We start from the raw sequence: 21,066 nt of genomic DNA on the forward strand, positions 1-21,066 counted from the left end.
CGCAGATAGCTTCTGGATCATGTGGCCAGCAAGACTAAGCCACTTCTGGCGAACCAGAGCAGCACACGGAAACGTCGTTTACCTTCCCGCCGGAGTGGTACCTATTTATCTACAGTGGTACCTCGGGTTACATACGCTTCAGGTTACAGACTCTGCTAACCTGGAAATATTGCCTCGGGTTAAGAACTTTGCTTCAGGATGAGAACAGAAATCGCGCAGCGGCAGCAGGAGGCCCCATTAGCTGAAGTGATACCTCAGGTTAAGAACAGTTTTAGGTTAAGAACGGACCTGCGGAACGAATTAAGTACTTAACCCGAGGTACCACTGTACTTGCACTTTGACGTGCTTTCGAACTGCTAGGTTGGCAGGAGAAGGGACCGAGCAACCGGAGCTCACCCCGTCGCGGGGATTCGAACCGCCGACCTTCTGATCGGCAAGCCCTAGGCTCTGTGGTTTAACCCACAGCGCCAGCAATTGTGCTCCATGGAACTCCTGAGGTTCAGTTACTTACCATGTGCTTTTTCTTCTTCCTCCTCAGCACTCTGAAGTATCTGGGCTGCATGCATTACAGGGCGTTCGTCTTCCAGAAGAGTTTTGACACGAGCAGCCAAAGAGTCCAAGCTACTGCCGTTCTCACTCTCTTGGGACGCAAGATCCCCTTTGCTACAGGCTACACGGGCTCCAGCTGAGGCTTGTTTCTGACTATGTTCATTGTGCTTCTCCCCCTCCCCCCACTGTGTTGTGTGTAAAACGGGACGTTCACACCGCAGAAGATTCTTCACTTTGATACCCAGCGAGTCCACACTGCTGCTGTTTCCACTTCCATGACTGCCACCCGTTTCTTTCCTGGTTTTCTGCAAGACTTGCTGACCTTCCTCCCAAATATTAGAGGCAGTGTCTAAGGACCCTGCGCTAGACGTAGCTGCTAATTCTTTGAGATCTTTGGGCGTAAACAACTTGCTGTCTGCACCGCTGTCTACAAAGACGGGCAAGCTTTTATTTACTGTGGCACTATTGCAGCCTTCAGGCTCTGATCGCCTAACAGGCTTCACGGTCCTATGTTCTTCAACCGTTACCTGGGAGGGTGGCATAGACTCTTCTGGCAGAATTTGGTCATTGCTGAGGACATCTGCAGCTGGCTGACCATCACATTTTAAGCTACCAGTGAAGCTAGCTGTTTTGGAGAGCACATTGTAGCTGTGAACATTTTGCCTAGCCAGCGTCTCGTCCCATGACCACATTCTCTGAATTCCTGGGCTGCTCCCCTTGAACAATCCAGAATCTCCGGAGCCATCCATCTTTTTTATTTGCTTTAATGAACTGTCCAGGTCTGTGGAGGAGATGGATGAGGCGGATTTAAAGTTTCGGCTTGGGCTCCTAGATTCTGCCTCTGCCAGAATTTTCTGGATCTCTTTTAATGTTTCAGATCCTATTAAGAAACAATCTTTTTCTCCTCCAAGAAGGATAGCTGAAGAACTGATTTTTTGACTTATGCTTTCTTCATCTTTTCCATGAGCCAAAGAGCTAGGCGAGAGTTGGTCTTGACTTACACCAAGTTCCTTTGAATCAAATCTGTCCATCAGTCTCTGTACACATTTTGGAGATCTCCCCTCACCAGAATGGATGTTGGACGGCCATTCTGGGGTTACGTGACTCTGCTCTGCTGTCTTAGGAGGAGCTGAAGACTCAAAAGTGCCTTCTCTTGGCTCTGGAGTCGGAGTATGTAGTTCCAACTGAGGGCAGACAATGCTGCCCTGATTGAAACAGTCTCTGGAAGCCTGGTGGGAGAACTCTGTAGGCAGTGGAAGATCAGTGCCAGGATCTGACCCAGCTGGGGCGTGCACACTATGAATGGAAGAGTCAAAGCTTGACTGTATAGCATCTATCACAGAGGCAGAGTCTCCTAGAAGGAAAAGAAGAATGGTCAGAACTCCAAGTATCCCTTGCCAATGTTGAATAATCATAAGTCCTTTTCACGAACTGAAATAACATGGTGTAGGTAATTATACCGGAAAAGTAAATTATTTGGAGCATAATAATCACCAGAGTCAAGGGACGCGGGTGGCACTGTGGGTTAAACTACAGAGCCTAGAGCTTGCCGATCAGAAGGTCGGCGGTTCGAATCCCCGCAACGGGGTGAGCTCCCGTTGCCTGGTCCCAGCTCCTGCCAACCTAGCAGTTCGAAAGCATGTCAAAGTGCAAGTAGATAAATAGGCACCGCTCCGGCGGGAAGGTAAACGGCGTTTTCATGCGCTGCTCTAGTTCGCCAGAAGCAGCTTAGTCATGCTGGCCACATGACCCGGAAGCTGTACGCTGGCTCCCTCGGCCAGTAAAGTGAAATGAGCGCCGCAACCCCAGAGTCATCCGTGACTGGACCTAATGGTCAGGGGTCCCTTTACCTTTAACCACCAGAGTCAGGTTCACCAACATACGCCATTTAAAAGCTTCCCAGTTGCTTATTGGTCTGTTTCCATATGGCATGGGAAGGAAGATAGTGCTAAAAAATGACTGTCTGATGACCCAGGGTTAAAAGATAACTGAAAGTACAGGCAGTGTTTATCAGTTTTCTGTTGGGAAAGACAGGTAAAGAGCTGCTCAAAATTTTATGTAAGAAAACTGGAAGATTGCTGCCAAATTCAGGAAACCCTAATGAACAGGGACTCTTGACTGATCGCCTTTCAGAAATAGGAAGTCAAAAAGGTAGCTTCACTGCAAATAAAGTGTGAACACCTGAAAAAAAGATTCACATCAAAGTCTTTACCAGTGTCATGAGCAGCAGGAGAAACCCAAAGGACCCACAGACAGGGCTTCTAGTGTGGCTGACCCTGTTCTGTGGAGCAGCATTCCTGCCAAGATAGGCCAGGCACCCACTGTCTGCAGTTTCCAGAAACTGAGAGCCCATTCTGACGGACTTTCCCAGTTGCCATGAGTGTTTATTTGTTAGGGTGTTCACTTCAAATGTATGGGTTGTTTTTGTGTTTTCAAGCTGCCTTGAGAGGGGGGTTTAGGAAGTGGCTCCATCTAGCTGAGCATTTGGTTTCCAGTGGCCAGTCAGGAGCTGCTGGGAAGCCCACAAACACGGCATGAGGGTAACTGCCTTCCCCAACAACTACCGTTAGTGATGATGGCTATCAGCTGCTGACAGACCCACCTATCTTCCACGAATGAAGCCGATTCATTTCCTGCCCTTACCTTCCGATAACTGCAGGCGTCGCGCTAACAAATCATTGGACGTCTTCAGTGTTCTGAGCTCAGTGGGAGAGAATTCTATTTCTCTGACTGGTCCTCGGGGCATAAATGGAGTCAGTATGGACGAAGGTGACTGATCGATGCCCAGGTTATGTAGGTAGACCTGATGCAAGAAGTGAACACGGTTAATCTGGGGCAGCAGTCAAGGACTGCCACGTACAAATGAAAATTTCGCCAACCACCACCACCCCACATAAACAGCACAAAACCTGAAAGGCAGAAATAATTCCACATGCAACTCTCAACAACACACAGCATGGGAATCTGTTCATTCGGATTCTGTTCATTCAATCACCAATACTACAAAACTTCTGTTTCAGGGTGGCGAACTGGTGACCCTACAGACGCAGTGGGACTTCAACTCGCATCAGCCCCAGCCAGCATGGTAAATGGCAAGGGGTGATGCGAACTGTAGTCCAGTAGTAGTAATTTTATTATTTATACCCCGCCCATCTGGCTGGGTTTCCCCAACCACTCTGGGCACCTCAGCAGGATCTAGTTTCCCAAAGGTTGGCCACAACAGTACCTTCATTGGAGAGGAAGGTACTATAAAACTCTGAGAAACCTACTTTCATGCTCACAACTGTATTTAACCGGATTCTGATATGGTGCAAGCACACATATGCACACACACACACACCCCTCCACATTCCTTTAAAAGCCCAAATAAGCAACCACTTCACAGCCCTTTTTTCCCAGCAAAATTAAAAGCCCTTCCACAGCAGGCACATCATGTTTCTTCCTTGCCAGAAATACATTAATTACCTGATACCTAAACTATATTTGGAAATGAAGGCGAAATCACGGAAGGGAGTCACATCTGTGTATATTAAATGCATGATTTATTCTGATAAATCGGTCCTGGCACTGATTTACAAGACAAATCCCCTCAAAGACTGCAGGCAAGGTGGCTGAATCTCAAATGCCAACCACAGGGATCCAACGAACATTTTTGTCAGGCGTAAAATAAACCCTCAACCTTTATGTATTTCTCACACCTCTTAATGAAAAGGTCCAGGCCATCTTTTCCAGGCCAATATGTGTCAAAAAGGGAAGAGACTTCCTTGTCTAGGCACTGGTATGCAGGGATTATTACTCTTTTGCACACCACGACTTCCAACGAAATGGGCATTACATTTGAAGGGAGCCTTAGCTCAGTTTCATCAGCAACAAGGACTCATCTGTTCTTTCCTGCCCTGAAGTAGCAACAGGCTGGGGAAAACAATGGCCACAAAATGTGCAAGATTGGGGGGTTGGGGAGAGTTATGAACATGTATTTTTCCAGTCCCCGCTCCAAAGCAGGCCAGGGGCATAGATGCACAAAATTACATTTCCCCTTAGAAAGGGTCTGCATATGCCAATACCATGTTTAAAAAGGTAAAGGGACCTCTGACCATTAGGTCCAGTTGTGGCCGACTCTGGGGTTGCAGCGCTCATCTCGCTTTACTGGCCGAGGGAGCTGGTGTACAGCTGGTCATGTGGCCAGCATGACTAAGCCGCTTCTGGCGAACCAGAGCAGCGCACGGAAACGCCGTTTACCTTCCTGCCGGAGTGGTACCTATTTCTCTACTTGCACTTTGACATGCTTTCGAACTGCTAGGTTGGCAGGAGCAGGGACCGAGCAACGGGAGCTCACCCCTCGCAGGGATTTGAACCACCAACCTTCTGATTGGCAAGCCCTAGGCTCTGTGGGTTAAACCACAGTGCCACCCATGTCCCCAATTGCCATGTTTAGAGGTGTGGAATTATTTCTGAGCAGGTGAGGCCGATGTGTGTGTTGTTGCACTATATTTGCAAACACTGGCAGACAGGGTGGTATGCAGGCACGAGTTCTGGGAGTCAGGCTGAAAAGAAGCAAGCCACTTGTTTCCTTTCTGCATGGGTTTGAAAGGGAAGGAGGGAATAGCCTTGCTTTCTCTGAGACTAACTCTACCTACCCTGGGGTCTTTGAACTGCAATGGGGGCGGGGTTGCCCCTTACTAAGCCATAGGATAATAATAATAATAATTTATAATTTGTACCATCTGGCTGGGCTTCCAACAAAGATTAAAAATACATTAAAATGTCACACATTAAAAACTTCCCTGAACAGGGCTGCCTTCAGATGTCTTCTAAATGTCAGGTAGCTGTTTATCTCTTTAACATCTGAGAGTTGATGCTCTAATACAGCAGGTTTTGGATCAAGTGGAGGAGCTATAGGTATCTCCATCCTAAGTGTGCATTCTACTGCAAGCAGCCCAGTGTAAACAGATCACATTCCCACAAACAGGCAGGTGCACGTTCATGTCTGTGGGTCCCGCTCCAGCAAGTGATAAGAACATGGAAAACTGCTTTCTCACTCGGATTCCCCTTGTTAGACCTGGCAAGAAGATTGGTGGGGAGGGAATATAAAAAGAGGAAACCTTTCCTCATCTTTGTCCTGCCCCTCTTGCGCCATTTGGGGTGGGTGGGGCTACATTTCTTGATGTTAATTCCAAAGACCAAATTGGTACAGCAGGACAATCTGACACCAAAAAGAAAGGTAACAGGGAGAGAAAACTGCTTATTCCAAAAGTCTCACAAATTCATAAATGAGCATGTATTTATTCCAGGAACCCACAAGAGCAAATATTAACAGGCAGCCACCATCAAAGTAATTCTTTTATTACCAAAGACCAATTTTCAGGAGCTGCTGTTAAAAAGGCAGGTGGGCATTCATTCCATGTCAGCAGTTTGCATGCTTTCGTGCTAGAGATAACTTGAAAAGAATAGAATATTTATAGGGTCTGAAATGTGCTTTGCCAGGAGTTTGTTGTACCAGCTTCTTCTGTTGTTAGAGACATGTGGGTGTGAATAATTTTCTCCCTTAGACTCCACTAAAAGCTGGGCTTGTGTCACAGAGTAGATTTCTGGCATGGAGTATCTCAGTATGTCTGCCCAGAAGGAAGAGACTGGAAGGTCACAGACAGCTCTTCAATGCAATAGTCAGAAAACATTAAGCTCCTCACCACTTAGCCATCCTGTCTTGTTCTTCTCATTGCAAAGACACTGATTCACTTCTTCTGTCATGCCAACAACCTCAGCATATGCCCTATACCATCCATCTTACAAGGAATGGCTTGTGGATTCTTGTTACGCAACAGTCGAGGACTTTAAATTGTGCTTTTATATCAAATTTCCTTTTCTGCATATACTGTAATGTTTTACTGTTGCTATGGCCATTGGCTAATGCGAATATAGTTTATTTATCTATCTATACGCAACAGTCCTCACCGAAAGACCGTAAGGCCTCAGTTTTATGTACATGATAATTTGTCCAAAGCTGCCCTCCTCCCATCCACCCTTGATAAAAATTGGGCAATTTACTATGCCACAAAGGAAGACCATTTTTCAGACATTTTGTTTGGAATGCTTCAAAATGTGACACATTGATAAGAACAAGGGCAGGGGGAAGGATTAGCAGATCTTACTAGTAGGCAGATATGGGGGGAACTCAGGAAACAGCTAATGAAGTTATTTTCTTTGAAAAAGGAACTAATTACTTAAGTTATTAATTTTTTACCACTCCAAAGCATATTTTTTCTGTTTCCCATGACAATGCTGAGGTCTATATACTTTTTTTTACTTTTTTGTCCTTTTCTTTCACCACTATGGTGGTTTCTAATTTACAGTTTTATTTTTCCTATTTTCAAAGTGACAAAATATATAAAATATATATCCTTAGGCACCATATGGCACTGGGCACATCAAAAAATGTCTGGGATAGAAGATTCTCTCTGACATGCTCAATTTTGTACATGCAGGATGATTCCTATTTGAAGGATATTTCTACTCTGAACCTCCTATCTGCCACGGTAGAGTCCAGTTTCAGTCCCTTCTACAGATTTAACCAAGTACTGTAGTTGCTGTTTTGGTATAAATGCTACCTATGTAATTTATTGACCTCTCTATGTTTGCATGTTCCATAACTGTTGACACTGGCTCCTTGGTTTCAGTGCTAATGCCAATACTAGAAAGATCCAATTACCCACCCCGCTTTGGTTCAAGACTCCTGTCCCTTCCATACAGGATCAGGTTTAAGGTGCTGGTTTTAACCTTTAAAGCCCTATACGGCCTAGGACCCTCATACCTACGGGACTGCCTCTCCTGGTATGTCCCATGGAGGACCTTATTGTCTTCAAACAAAAACATATTGCAAGTCCCGGGCCACAGGGAGGTTAGGCTGGCCTCAACCAGAGCCAGGGCTTCTTCGGATGTGGCTCCGATCTGGTGGAACGCTCTGTCCCAAGAGACTAGGGCCCTGCGGGACTTGACATCTTTCTGAAGGGCCTGCAAGACAGAGCTGTTCCACCAGGCCTTTGGCCAAGGCACAGTCTGACCCCCTCCTTTGGTGATCCTTGTAGAACTCTGGCCCAGTGGTTTCCATTAATTTGATTTTGAATTGATTTTAGAATATTGATTTCAGAAAGCTGGGTTACTTTTATTGTTGTTAGCTGCTCTGAGCCCGGCTTTGGCTGGGTAGGGTGGGATATAAAAAAAATTATTATTATTATTATTATCATCATCATCTATTTTGATGGAAGGAGAAGTATTTGGCAAAAAGTACCATGCATACCTGTCTCCAACGGTTAACAAACTAGAAAGACCCTTAGGAATTCATGCATACGCACTATAAGTATACCATAAGATAAGATGGCTGTGGAGCAAATGTACCAACTGTAACTGCAAACAGCAACGTATTGTGGCAAAATTAACTTACAGGAATTCTTTCTTCGATGTTTATCTCCCTGTCATATGGAGTTTTGAATACTTCTTCCAAACTGCCATGCAACTTTCCAGAAACAACTGAAGATCGCATTGAAGAGCGTCTTGAAGACTGTCTTGAAGAAAGTCTCAAGTCAGCGCAGCTGCCTGTCCCAGGACTAGTTCTTTGATTCAAGCTATCTGGTGAAACATCACTAAAGTGGCCCAAACTGACCTGGTTGGTACAAGGAAGAAAACCCGGCAATTCTCTGGTATTATCTTGAGAGCCATCTGTCTTTTCTTGGCTACCACTAAGAAAGCTGGCATCTTCTCTGAGGAGTTCAGCAACTCTTTCACTGGAAATAAAATTATCTGGATTTAGACCCCTTCCTCCAGTGGCACTTTCACCGATTTCTTCATCGCTGGAGACAGTGGAGACAAGAACAGCTGTATAATGTTGGGAATGTGCATCCTCAATGTTAGCATCACTCTGCTTGACTCCAGACGATCCTGATACTCTTCCCTTATCTTCTACTGGATGAAGATCTTCATTGTGGGACGTTTCATGACCTACTTCAGCCCTTGGCATCTCTCTGCTGACTGCAACCACAGAGTTTTCAGACTGAGACCTGGTAAGGGGTAGAACCTGTGGTGGGTTTTTATCATAGACATGCAGGTTGGTCATGGAGTTTGGCCCATAAAAAGATGCTGCCAGCCCTGCCTTAAGATCAACCTGGCTCTGCTGCTTTAACAAAATGCGGTTCAAGGAATCTGCTATTGCACTGTAGGCCTTCTGCCTAGGAGAAGCGCCACTTGAGCCATGTAAAGCCAAGGCATCAGACATCCTCTCAGCTGAATGACTCATGTTCCATGCCCCAACCTTCTCCATGAAGTTGAGAGAAGGTAGAGACTGAATCCTACCTTTAAGAGGATATAGAACCTGGAGACCGCCACTGTTTTCATCTTTGGATGCTTGGCCACTTTGCAGGGCAAGTGGCTCTCCCGCAGAGGGTATGCAAGTATCATCCAGAGAAGGTACGCGAGGCTCTTCCACGGAAGGAAGGAATGTATTGGAACAAGAGTTATTTGAGAACTCCTCATGTAAGCAAGGGAGAGAGGACTGAAGAACAGCTTTGACCGGGTATGTCATAGCAGGAACTTCCCGAGTCAAGCTTCTAGTTGTAAAAATTCCTGGAGTAGAATGATGAACGGGATGCGCCAGATGTAAAATGAATGATCCCTCGTTAAAGGAAGGTGAAATTCCGACATCTTTATGTTCCCTCTCTATACTGAAGTCTGAATGCATTAATTCACTTTTGTCCCCCATCTGGATTTCTCCCATGTTACGGATATTGCCATGCTCTGCAGCTACAAAGACTGGCTGGTGGGGTGCAGGGACATGAAGTTTAGCGTCAGCAAAAGCCGGAACAAGCTTCTTTTGCTCCTCAAATGCAGCTTCAGAAACATGCTGCAACTCCTGCTTGCTCAGAAAAGGGTTTGAAGATATCCCAGGGACGATGCAAGAATCACCCAAACCCATCATTTGCCCCCTGAAGGACACATTTGAAATGTCTGAAGATGATTGTTCTGAATTACCGGCATTTCTAAAGGGCTTTCCCTCCGAATAAGAGAGTACGTTCAATGAATCACACTCAGGAAGAGTTCTTCTTTCTTGCCCAGGTGGTTCTGCAAAGGTTTCCAACTCCCTTTCCCCAAGAACTACATTTTCCATTAAGGGGCTCATTTCATTTTCAACTGGATCCTTTCCCAAAACACTTTTGCCAGACGAACTCTCGGAAGACAAGAAGCCAGAATGCTTGGATAACCCCACCTCTTTCTCCAGAATTTCAAGGAGGACAGGTGCTGGCACACGGCTGTCCAAAAGGAACAGATCCTGTCCCCAAGACTCATTCGGAGGAAGAGACGTTGCCGACTGAGGATTTAGCTGCTTCTGTGAACCTGGGATTCCCAAATTCTCATCGCTGGAGCCCAAGGTTTCAGTCCTTGCATCAAGGTGTTGTGTATGCTGCTCACTATGAGGAGCCTGTTCCCTGGGAGTGGGCCCAGAAAATGAAAGGGGATGCTGGGACAGACAACTGCCAAGGCTGGTATTGCTAGGTGCCATGCTGCTGAAAGCCAAGGGATGCTGAGACAGTTTAAAGTAATCGGAGAGAAGAGAAGAGTCTGAGCTGACATCTGTGGCTGCCAGCCGCACAGCTTCACTCATCCGCAAATGGCTTGAAGACTCTTCGAAAGCAACATTAGAAGCATCTGGAGTCCCTCTGAAAGAGAATTGGGGGTGGGGAGCCAGAATTACAATCCTGCATTGCGGTCTAGCAGAACCCAGAGAGAAAAGATTTCCAGGTCCAACACAGCTCAATATTGCCCTTCAAAAAGGGACTTTAATAAGTCACTGTCTCTGACAACATAAAAAGGTAAAGGGACCCCTGACCGTTAGGTCCAGTCGTGGACAACTCTGGGGTTGCAGTGCTCATCTCGCTTTATTGGCCGAGGGAGCCAGCGTACAGCTTCCGGGACATGTGGCCAGCATGACTAAGCCGCTTCTGGCAAACCAGAGTAGCGCATGGAAACACTGTTTACCTTCCCACCGGAGTGGAACCTATTTATCTGCTTGTACTTTGACGTGTTTTCAAACTGCTAGGTTGACAGGAGCAGGGACCGAGCAACGGGAGCTCACCCCGTCGCGGGGATTCGAACTGCCGGACTTCTGATCAGCAAGCCCAAGAGGCTCAGTGGTTTAGACCACAGCGCCACCCCTCTGACAACATACAGGCATGATTTTGTTAGGATGAGCTTCTGGCCTTCTAATGGTTTTGGGGGGGTGAAGGTGGACCCCTTTGGCTGAAGCAGCACTAGAATGAAAAAGCCAGTGGTGCTGCAGCGGTTAAAGCACTGGACTAGGAACTGGGAGAGCCGGGTTCAAATCCCCACTCAGCCATGAAGCTCACTGGGCTGACCTTGGGCCAGACAGCCTCTCTGCCTAATCTACTTCATCGGGTTGTTGGGAGGATAAAATGGGGAGAAGAATGCACTCCATCTTGTGCTCAGTGCATTAAACAACACAGCTAACAGAGTACAAGAGAACAGTAGGTTTACCCCACCTCAAAGGAGCAAAATCTGTTCCGGTTTGCTGAAAGAGGGTCTCGTTGAAGAATGTTCGGCCTTGAGTTGAGTATGTTGTCATCAGTGGGAGGTTGGGAGAGAGGCGACTGTCCTCAGCTTCTGTCAACATTACAAACACCATGGTTATGTGGCAAGACTGAAAAGTCATGGCTTGCTAATCAAAGCCTTACTAATGCAAGCGCCCTGCCAACTGGCAGGAGCTTAAAAAACCAAATATGGTTGAAAATGTGTAATACGGCAACTTTAAATGGCTAAAGATGAATCAGACTGAAAAACACAGATTTCACATATGGTATAGTCGTTTCTAACATAAAAAAAACTTTAAAATAAATTTTATGGTACAGCTTTAGGGGAATGTGTGACATGCCTCCTCTTAGAAAAAAGCCTCAAATGTCTGAGAGAAACATTTACGTGTATGTAACTCAATGAATTTTGCATCCCCTTTTGAGCATACACCAATTGGAGACCTGATAATCAACGTTAACATCTATAACCTGAAATCCTGCCCATATTTCAATGAAGCTCATGCACATATGTCCAGTCTAATTTTGGTGGTTCCTAATAGCTGTCCCGCTCTTCGGAGGAAGGCAACAAGCTTACTTAAAGAAATTCATTTTTGCCATTAACTCAGCAAGAAGGATTATTTTAAACAGTACAAAAAGAGTTTTAAATCTTTTAATGGAAAAAAACCCCCACGCTTCACCAAGTAGGATGATCTAATGCATAATGGGTCAAATGAAATGCAAATTAGAAATCAATGAGTTTTTTCTGTCATATAAGGTCTTAATGAATGGATTTCTTATCTGTTTCTTTTAAGTAAGCAAGAAAATGCTTCAATAATCATAAAAATGTTGATGCAGAAGCCCCCCCCCCAATCTATCCACAGTCTGTAGAATAATTTGATCATAGAGTTGCTTGGCATCCATCTGTCTCGAGAGAGAATGGAAGTGTGCTTTTGGGGGTGAAGTCAAACTGTTGGAAGGTTGCATTGCCTGCTATGGCCATAGAGAACAATACAGGAGAGACATGTTTTGTTGCAGCTGGAGCAGACGAAGGCAGACTTCGTGTTGCGTTTGAATAAATCTTTGTGACACAGAATTGGTCTGCCAATGGGCCCAGTGCCTGAAGCCAGCTCCCCATAGAGCATGTTCTTGGGGATCATAGAATATGTTTGATTTTGGAGAACACAAAGCGTACAGCAGGGGTCGGCAAGGCTTACCTTGCCTGGGCCGGTTAATGCCGCGGAGCCCCCTCTGTGGGCCGGATCAAGTGCGCGCCTGCGATCTCAAGCGCCTGCATCTGCGCAGATGCAGTTTCCAGGGCGGGGGCCAGTAAAACAACCCACATGGGCCGCTTGTGGCCCATGGGCCTTAGGTTGCCGACCCCTGGCCTATGGCAAAGCTGGGGCACTTTGTAAGAAGCAAAAAGATACAACACAAGTGCAGTGTCTCAGCTTCCAGATTTTGGGAAAAGGTTTTGTTTTGTTTTGTCTGTCTGTCTGTCTGTCTGTCTTAACAACCTACACCAGGGGTCAGTAAACCTTTTCAGCAGGGGGCTGGTCCACTGTCCCTCAGACCTTGTGGGGGGCCAGACTATATTGGGGGGGAGGAATGAACAAATTCCTATGCCCCACAAATAACCCAGAGATGCATTTTAAATAAAAGCACACATTTTACTCATGTAAAAACACCAGGCAGGCCCCACAAATAACCCAGAGATGCATTTTAAATAAAAGCACACGTTCTACTCATGTAAAAACACCAGGCAGGCTCCACAAATAACCCAGAGATGCATTTTAAATAAAAGCACACATTCTACTCATGTAAAAGCATGCTGATTCCCAGATCATCCACAGGCCGGATTTAGAAGGCCATGGGCCTTAGTTTGCCTACCCATGACCTACACCTCGATCCAAATCTCATAGATCTATCCAGGGCCAGAAAAAAAAATGCTTTGGAGGCTAGATCTGCTATTTTACCTTTCAAACACAGAATTCACCAACTTAAGCTCTTCCGTTTTCATGTTTATAAAAGAAATGTTTATGTATCAAGAAAGGCTAAAGAAACCAAGCCACATGGAAGTGCCTGGGAACCTCAGAAGCCACGACTGGGGTAAGAATGGAAGATGAGAGGCAGTGTTGGTGATGGGGCTCCAGTGCTTTGGGAAGGTCTTGTCCCTCACCCTTGGGGAATAGCTCCTGCAACTTGTGCCCATTTCAGTCTCCCTGCTTTCACCACCTCTTCCTGACCTCCAGTCAAGCCTGCCAAAATATTTAAAAGAGCTTTGAAAACATATCGCACAGAAGCAGGTTTGTGCAGGTTTCCTTCATTTTCAGAATGCATCCTGTTACAAAATGGAGGATTTCTTGGCCTGATACAGAATTTGAATATTCAACCGAAGGTAGATAGGCTATAACCAAAACCCCAGAAATAGCAATGCCTTGAATATGCCGCTGTTTCCAAGAGCTTGAAATAGGCTAATATAACCTTGTATTGTGTTGTGAGTTTCCCAGCAACCAGGTTGCAAGTAAGAAAAAGCATCAAAAACAAAAGGTCCATTTTCTGCCTCTCTATCCTTCTCTTTCCCCTTCTGTACTATACTGTTAAAAGGAACAAAATGTGCCTTATACAACTCAGTATTCTCTATTCATCCAGCAAAATATTAATACCCTCAATGCATTTTATACAAAATGAGTCATTAAAAATAAGGTACAAAGGTTACTGTTGAATATAAAGATTCACACAGTTGCAGGTGCTTCACAACTTCCCTGTGTAAATGCTACAGAAAACACAACAGAGAATCTTGAGAAGCCTTTAAGCTTAATGCACTTAATGTGGAAGAAGTTTTTCAGGCCCTGACTAAGCAGAGCACATTCTCACGGAGCTATGAAAAGGGCAAATTCTGCACCACAGGTTATCAGAAAAGGGAACAAAAATAAAAACCCCAGTATAGTATCATAATGCCCTTATGCAAATATCTATGACATGGTCTGTGTACAATTCAGGTCACAATACCTCAAAAAGGGTATTACACAGAGGTAGAAAGGATGCAGAAAATGTCAACCAAAATGATCATGAGGCTTAAGCACCTTTCCCTGCGAGGAAAGACTGTAACATTCAAGGCTTTTTAGTTTTAGGAAAATGGCAGCTAAGGGAGGACAAGAAAAACACTTGCAGCAATAACTAAAAGTAAGCCTGTGTTCTCAAGTCTTAGGATATGCTTCATGGCTGAATGTTACAAATCTTATCACAGACCACCTCATTTCTTAGGCCAAAATACACTTCCATATTTGCAAATGAGTTAACTGATGCCAAGCACAAAGCGTGAGGGGGCTTGGAAGAACCACTCAAGAGGACAACCAGGCAGAGTCAGACATATGTCCGGCAAAGAAATTCCTCCTTCCCTAAAATATCAAACTCCCAAGTAAAGGATGCTTGAAACACAGCCATGTTTCACTACCTCACATTTCAAAACAAGGTCAGTGAATCAAACCAGAGATGGGCGACTTCTTCAGCATCTCAGACAGCACTGGAAATCTCATGAGCTGGAATACAGCAGCAGCTGATTTCGCATTAGGCAGCTTTTTGCATAAAGCTCATGCAAAGATGGCTGGCTGCCAGTTGTAGCTGGAAGGCACTGTGTATTTCTTCCCTTAACACAGGGGCAGACAACCAGTAGTGGATGTCACGAGACCCAATACCTCAAAATTGCAAATTCAACCTTTCAGATGTTACAAAAGTTGAACACATGCTTTTTAATGTATTCTCTTCTCTTTAAGCCTTGAAGATAGTGGGCCTCAAACTGTGTTTCTTGCCCAACACTTGGCTCCCAGTATGTTTCCAAGCACAATTCAAAGTGTTGGTGCTGACCTTTAAAGCCCTAAACGGCCTCGGTCCAGTAGACCTGAAGGAGCGTCTCCACCCCCATCGTTCAGCCCGGACACTGAGGTCCAGCTCCGAGGGCCTTCTGGTGGTTCCCTCACTGCAAGAAGTCAAGTTACAGGGAACCAGGCAGAGGGCCTTCTCGGTAGTGGCGCCTGCTCTGTGGAACGCCCTCCCACCAGATGTCAAAGAGAACAACAACTACCAGACTTTTAGAAGACATCTGAATGCAGCCCTGTTTAGGGAAGCTTTTGATGTTTGATGCATTACTGTATTTTACTAGTTTGTTGGAAGCCACCCAGAGTGGCTGGGGAAGCCCAGCCGGATGGGTGGGATATAAATAAACTACTACTACTACTACTACTATTATTATTATTATTATTATTATTATTATTATTATTATTATTATTCCAACCTATCTTGAAGTGAGGTCCAAGGTCTTTGTACACCATTATTCGCTGTTATGCCTCCTTCTGACAACCTGGTTTAAAAGTTACCCAGGATTTCGGCAGGATGGTACCCAAGAGCCATTTCTTTGGAGCAGGGTGAGGGATGGGAAGAGAAACACATAAGCACTGCCTTTTCAGCCACCCCAAATCAGATACAAGCCTTTCTAATCCATGTACAATACCTAGCAATATTAGTCATCTCAGAAACAAAATCCATCAGCTATTCCATTACACAATCTAAATCAGGTTATTCACAAGTTACACTGAAAACCTATTAAATTTTATGTTGGCTGGAAAAATTAATGGAGCTTTGCTTTTCTCTAGGGAACTGCAAAATCATCATCTCAGCTCTTGCTGCTTGTGATGGTTTTGGGGAAACGTTAACAGTAGTGTTCTGTGGAGAGACCTGTTAGGTCCCAGAGCAGCAAATGATACCAGTTCACACCATCTTTGGGTGTCTGGTGCAAAAGAAGAGCAGTACTTCTTCCCACTGTCAATTCTGAAGGTCGCCTCCCTCATTCATAGCTAAATTTACCCAGCAAGCAAACCTGATCCTGCATCATCTTACATCCTGCTGCTGACAAATGTGAAAGCCAGAAATCAGAATGCCGTTTGCTGAGCATTTAGAGATGGAGGCAAAACCTGAGCAGAGCCCTTCTTTGTTTTCAATTTGCTATATTAATTAATGCATTACCATTAGAAAATACTTTTTCAAAAGGACTGTAAATGATGCCTCAATTATGATGTCATAATGAATACTTTTAGGAAAAAGAGAAGGGGAAAAAAACATTCCAGTATTTCCATATGCAATAAAGCAAGGCACTCCCCTCCAACCTTTTGACACGTGATTCAACCGTTTTATTTAGTGTACACACTCACTACTACAAGTATAGTCCAATGAATGGATAGTGAATAACATTCTCTTGGGAGTGAGGAAATGAGCTGGAAATGAACTGAATCTTTATTGGGTGGGTGGGAGGAGAGGCTTTCAGAGCAAAAGCATCCCTTTCACACATCAGTAGTTGCCTGCTACCTAGTTTGCTAAATGGGACGCGGGTGGCGCTGTGGGTAAAACCTCAGTGCCTAGTACTTGCCGATCGCATGGTCGGCGGTTCGAATCCCCGCGGCGGGGTGAGCTCCCGTCGTTCGGTCCCAGCTCCTGCCCACCTAGCAGTTCGAAAGCACCCCCAAGTGCAAGTAGATAAATAGGTACCGCTTTATAGCGGGAAGGTAATGGCGTTTCCGTGCGCTGCGCTGGTGCTGGCTCGCCAGAGCAGCTTCGTCACGCTGGCCACGTGACCCGGAAGTGTCTTCGGACAGCGCTGACTCCCGGCCTCTTAAGCGAGATGAGCACGCAACCCCAGAGTCGGACACGACTGGCCCGTACGAGCAGGGGTACCTTTACCTTTAGTTTGCTAAATATGCAGAATCACCATCACTCCAGTCATCTGATTTGGCATTTGCCTACTCCTCTTGAGTGAGTAACACTGCTCATAGACTACACCACTAGTTTTTCCATTTCCACTGACACCATGGGCCTCTCTGTGCTCTCCGCACCCCACTCTCAATCCTGCCACTTCCATTCCTCCATTACAGCAGCCGCTACCCTCAGGGTGCAACCTTTAGAGCTGTGCATCCAATTTCCCCCTCTCTTAGTCAAAATGTTTTAAATGGCCAAGACCCTTTTAAAGCCGGGACTGAAGGGAAAATATATATGCAGCAAAGGAAAGGGAAAGGAAAAGAAAAGAAGAAAGATTCTTACGGTGACTCACACCCAGCAAGCCATAAAGGCTCAGGGACAATAAGATCAAGGAACCTGGGGAAAGAATAATCCCCAGGAAAGCATCGCCCTTACCAACCAATCTACCCCACTCCAATTTCACTGCAGATCAGATTCACAGGTTTTGACAGGAGATCAAACTGCAAATGCATTAAAGAAAAGGAGTCATTAAGAGGAATTATATAAAGCTGTGGAAACTGATGCCTCACACGACAACAAATAGGTTCCCTGGCTGAGGTAGCTGCATTGAATAAGAGAAACAGTTTGATATACGTGAAGTGGGTGGGGGAAAGGAGTACTCATCCCTTTTACATGGGAAGTCTCAAGGTGCTAGATAATGCAAACACAGACAAAGCCCATCTTAAGCCAGTTCAAACAATACGAGCCCATATATGCTGCCTTGAGCTATTTGGGATATTAACAAAATAAACTATTGGTGCACATATAGTCAGTCACTCTGCTACGCACATGTTTAGATGCCAGCAATGCTAGTCGCTAGAGGAGACAGAGGAAGATCAGGTAGAGACTCCAGGGAAGAACTAACAAATAATCACAGTTCTGCAAGCACAGCAAGAGAATTTTGCCCCATGTTCCAGTTCAAATCAACTGAAATGCTTAACTACCCATTATCAGATTCCGACTCTGTGAGCAATATTCACCGAACCATCCAGCAGTCACAATTGGAAATTCAAGCCTGCCAATGACTAAATGCTGAAGCTAAACTGGGAGCAGGAGCTGCCACCAGCAGTCAGAATATGAAGCAGCAGGGAGAGATCAGAGTGTAGGTGGCATATCGTTCTCAATGTCTTTTTAAAATTTCTAAAATGTCTGACTGCTACAAAGAAAGTGTACTATATAATCCAAATATAACACCCTTAGTCATATTATAATCATATTTTGCATATGTGTTCATTTTTAGCATTTACAGTTCTAAAGGGCTGTTATGTCTATTTTAATTCTGCCGGTACCCACCCTGGCTGAGTTGAGGCATGGTGTTACATAAGGAACAGGGCCCCGATCCAAAGCAGTATATGCCATCTTCCCTATACTCTCAGCGGCTTTGTAGCTCCTTTCTGTTCTGTAGTAGCCCCACACACTCACAACCCCCCTGAAGACTAGGGACCCTCCAGACAAGCATCCCCTAAAGTATAAAAAGGTAAAGGACCCCTGACAGTTAAGTCCAGTCGCGAATGACTCTGGAGTTGCGGCACTCATCTCGCTTTACTGGCCGAGGGAGCCAGCATTTGTCTGCAGACATTTTTTCCAGGTCATGTAGCCAGAGCAGCGCACGGAAACGCCGTTTACCTTCCCGCCGGAGTGGTACCTATTTATCTACTTGCACTTTGACATGCTTTCAAACTGCTAGGTTGGCAGGAGCAGGGACCGAGCAACGGGAGCTCACCCCATCGCGGGGATTCGTACTGCCGACCTTCCGATCGGCAAGCCCTAGGGCTCTGTGGTTTAGACCACAGCGCCACCCGCGTCCCAGCCCTCAAGTATACGGGGCTGCTATTGGAAATGAGGGGAGATCAGCCACCCCACCACAATGCATTTGGAAGCTCTTTACATGCGAACACAGGCATGTCTAGATCCAATCACAAATACAGAATTTTCTCAGACCACTTGTATTGCCCTCATGAAGAGGCAGAGGTAACTGGGTGGTGCCAGTTACTGCCTGGTTGCTGTAGTCTGTCTCTCACTTGCACACTTTGGAAGTTACTTGTAGAACCATTGAATAATTGTAGAGTTGGAAGGGACCCAGAGGATCATCTAGTCCAACCCCCTGCGAGGGGGGCCACCCATCCAATTTGAAACCATGCCAGACCCTGTTTAGCTTTGCAAATGAACTAGCAATTTTTAAAAAAATATCTGTGTGACCCTGAAGATGAGAGAAGCATCCACTGCCCAATAAAACCTGAATAATAAGTAATAAGCTAAAAAGAGAGCGAGAGAGAGAGAGAGAGAGAGAGCACAAGCTCAAACTGGCGCACACACAAACTTCATCCTCTTGTACCTCAGGGGAGGAAGAATTGTCATGAACCCCACAATCCTGATGGGTTCAAGGTGCAATTTGCTGTCAGATGAAGAGGAGGGAAAGCACAGACCATGATGTCAGTGGGGAGGAACCCGAAGGAGAGGATGGGGCCTCACCTCCTTTTCTCTTAAAGAGGCCGGGAAGGGGGAGGTTGAACAACTGAAGGAGGGGCTATGAGGGGTTGAGCTCCGTCCCATCACCAAGACCTTGGCACCACCTCTGCTGCTGGAAGCAGATCCGTGCCCCCCATCTGGAGAAATATGCACCACCAAGCCCACCAGCCTAGTGGCGAGAGAATTTCACAAGCGAGTGCACCATATCTTGCTTTTAAAAACTGGCATGAGGGGTGTAGCTATTTGTTGAGACAACATCACAGATTTTGTCCAGTCTTGGACCCCTAATATTAGTGCCTCTGGCAATCTCTACCTGTAGTCTGACCTGAATAGCTGTAAGCCTTAAATAAAGCTTCCATTTTATACACAGGTAAGCCCCTCTGGTCCATGGGGTCACGAAGAGCGTGCTCTGGCGTGCTCTGGTCTATGGGGTCACGAAGAGTCGGACACGACTAAACGACTAAACAAACAAGCCCCTCTGTTGCTGCCCTTGGGACAGGAGCCAGGACAACAATCTCTAGAAATTATTTGGCCTTACCATATGTTTCAACAGTAGAAAATGGAGGAACACAAGAGAAAAACAGTTACTGTCATGGGAGGGTTCTGATAAATTTCAAGAGATGCCATCTAAAAGAACAGGAATAGGTGTGTAAACAATCTGACTAATATGGACCAATGTCACAAAGAGTGCCCAGAGTCCGTTTTAGGAACTTGCAAATTCAGTCTAACTGGGTATGCTGTATATTTAATTTCCTCCATTTGAATCCAGTTTGTCATGCACACAGAGAGCATGTGGGTGGATCCTGCCTGCTCACCTTCCTTTTCTGGAATGATCAGCTGAAATGCTAATAAGGAAGAAGTGTGGTGACAGCTGAAATGAATGGCATTATGTGCTTTGCCCAGCTGGCTCAAAGATCTGGAGGTAGATGTGTGATCTTGTCACCAAGTGAGCATTCTTGATAGAATCCAGAATGCGGCAGCTAGACTGGCGACTGGGAGTGACAGCCAGGACCATATAACACCAGTCCTAAAGGGTCTTCATTGGCTCCCAGTGCGGCGTCTCCAGCCCCGTCGTCTAGGCAGGACACTTGAGGTCCAGCTCCGAAGGCCTTCTGGCGGTTCCCTCCCTGTGAGAAGTGAGTTTACAGGGAACCAGGCAGAGGGCCTTTTCAGCGGTGGCACCTGCCCTGTGGAATGTCCTCCTATCAGATGTCAAGGAAATAAACAACCATACAACTTTTAGAAGGCATCAGAAGGCAGCCCTGTATCAGGAAGTTTTTAAGGTTTAATGTTTTAGTATGTTCTGATGCGGGTGGCGCTGTGGGTAAAACCTCAGTGCCTAGGACTTGCCGATCATATGGTCGGCGGTTCGAATCCCCGCGGCGGGGTGAGCTCCCATCTTTCGGTCCCAGCTCCTGCCCACCTAGCAGTTCGAAAGCACCCCTAAGTGCAAGTAGATAAATAGGTACCGCTTTATAGCGGGAAGGTAAACGGCGTTTTCGTGTGCTGCGCTGGTGCTGGCTCGCCAGAGCAGCTTCGTCACGCTGGCCACATGACCCGGAAGTGTCTGCGAACAGCGCTGGCTCCCGGCCTCTTAAGTGAGATGAGCGCACAACCCTAGAGTCGGACACGACTGGCCCGTACGGGCAGGGGTACCTTTACCTTTACCTTTATGTTCTGATATATGCTGTGA

General features: G+C 45.9%; 1 protein-coding gene across 5 annotated transcripts in view; it reads right to left on the minus strand.

Annotated features, from left to right (window-relative positions):
* The window catches only part of ALMS1 (ALMS1 centrosome and basal body associated protein), a 74,710-nt gene that overhangs the window by 40,161 nt on the left and 13,483 nt on the right, over positions 1 to 21,066 (minus strand). For 4 of the 5 annotated variants that reach the window (XR_014552291.1, XM_083631527.1, XM_083631525.1 and 1 more), the window contains exons 4-7: positions 11,094 to 11,214; positions 7,988 to 10,253; positions 3,193 to 3,352; positions 512 to 1,903 (exon numbers count right to left, since the gene is read on the minus strand). Coding sequence is in view for 4 of the 5 variants with exons in the window: in XM_083631527.1 (XP_083487653.1) it covers positions 512 to 1,903; positions 3,193 to 3,352; positions 7,988 to 10,253; positions 11,094 to 11,214 (3,939 nt within the window). In the remaining variant the exon portion in view is untranslated. The remainder of the gene's footprint in view (positions 1 to 511; positions 1,904 to 3,192; positions 3,353 to 7,987; positions 10,254 to 11,093; positions 11,215 to 21,066) is intronic. The other variant, XM_083631526.1, reaches the window with a different exon arrangement.

Source organism: Podarcis filfolensis, assembly GCF_964270895.1.
Source record: "Podarcis filfolensis genome assembly, chromosome: 9".
NCBI lineage: Eukaryota > Metazoa > Chordata > Lepidosauria > Squamata > Lacertidae > Podarcis > Podarcis filfolensis.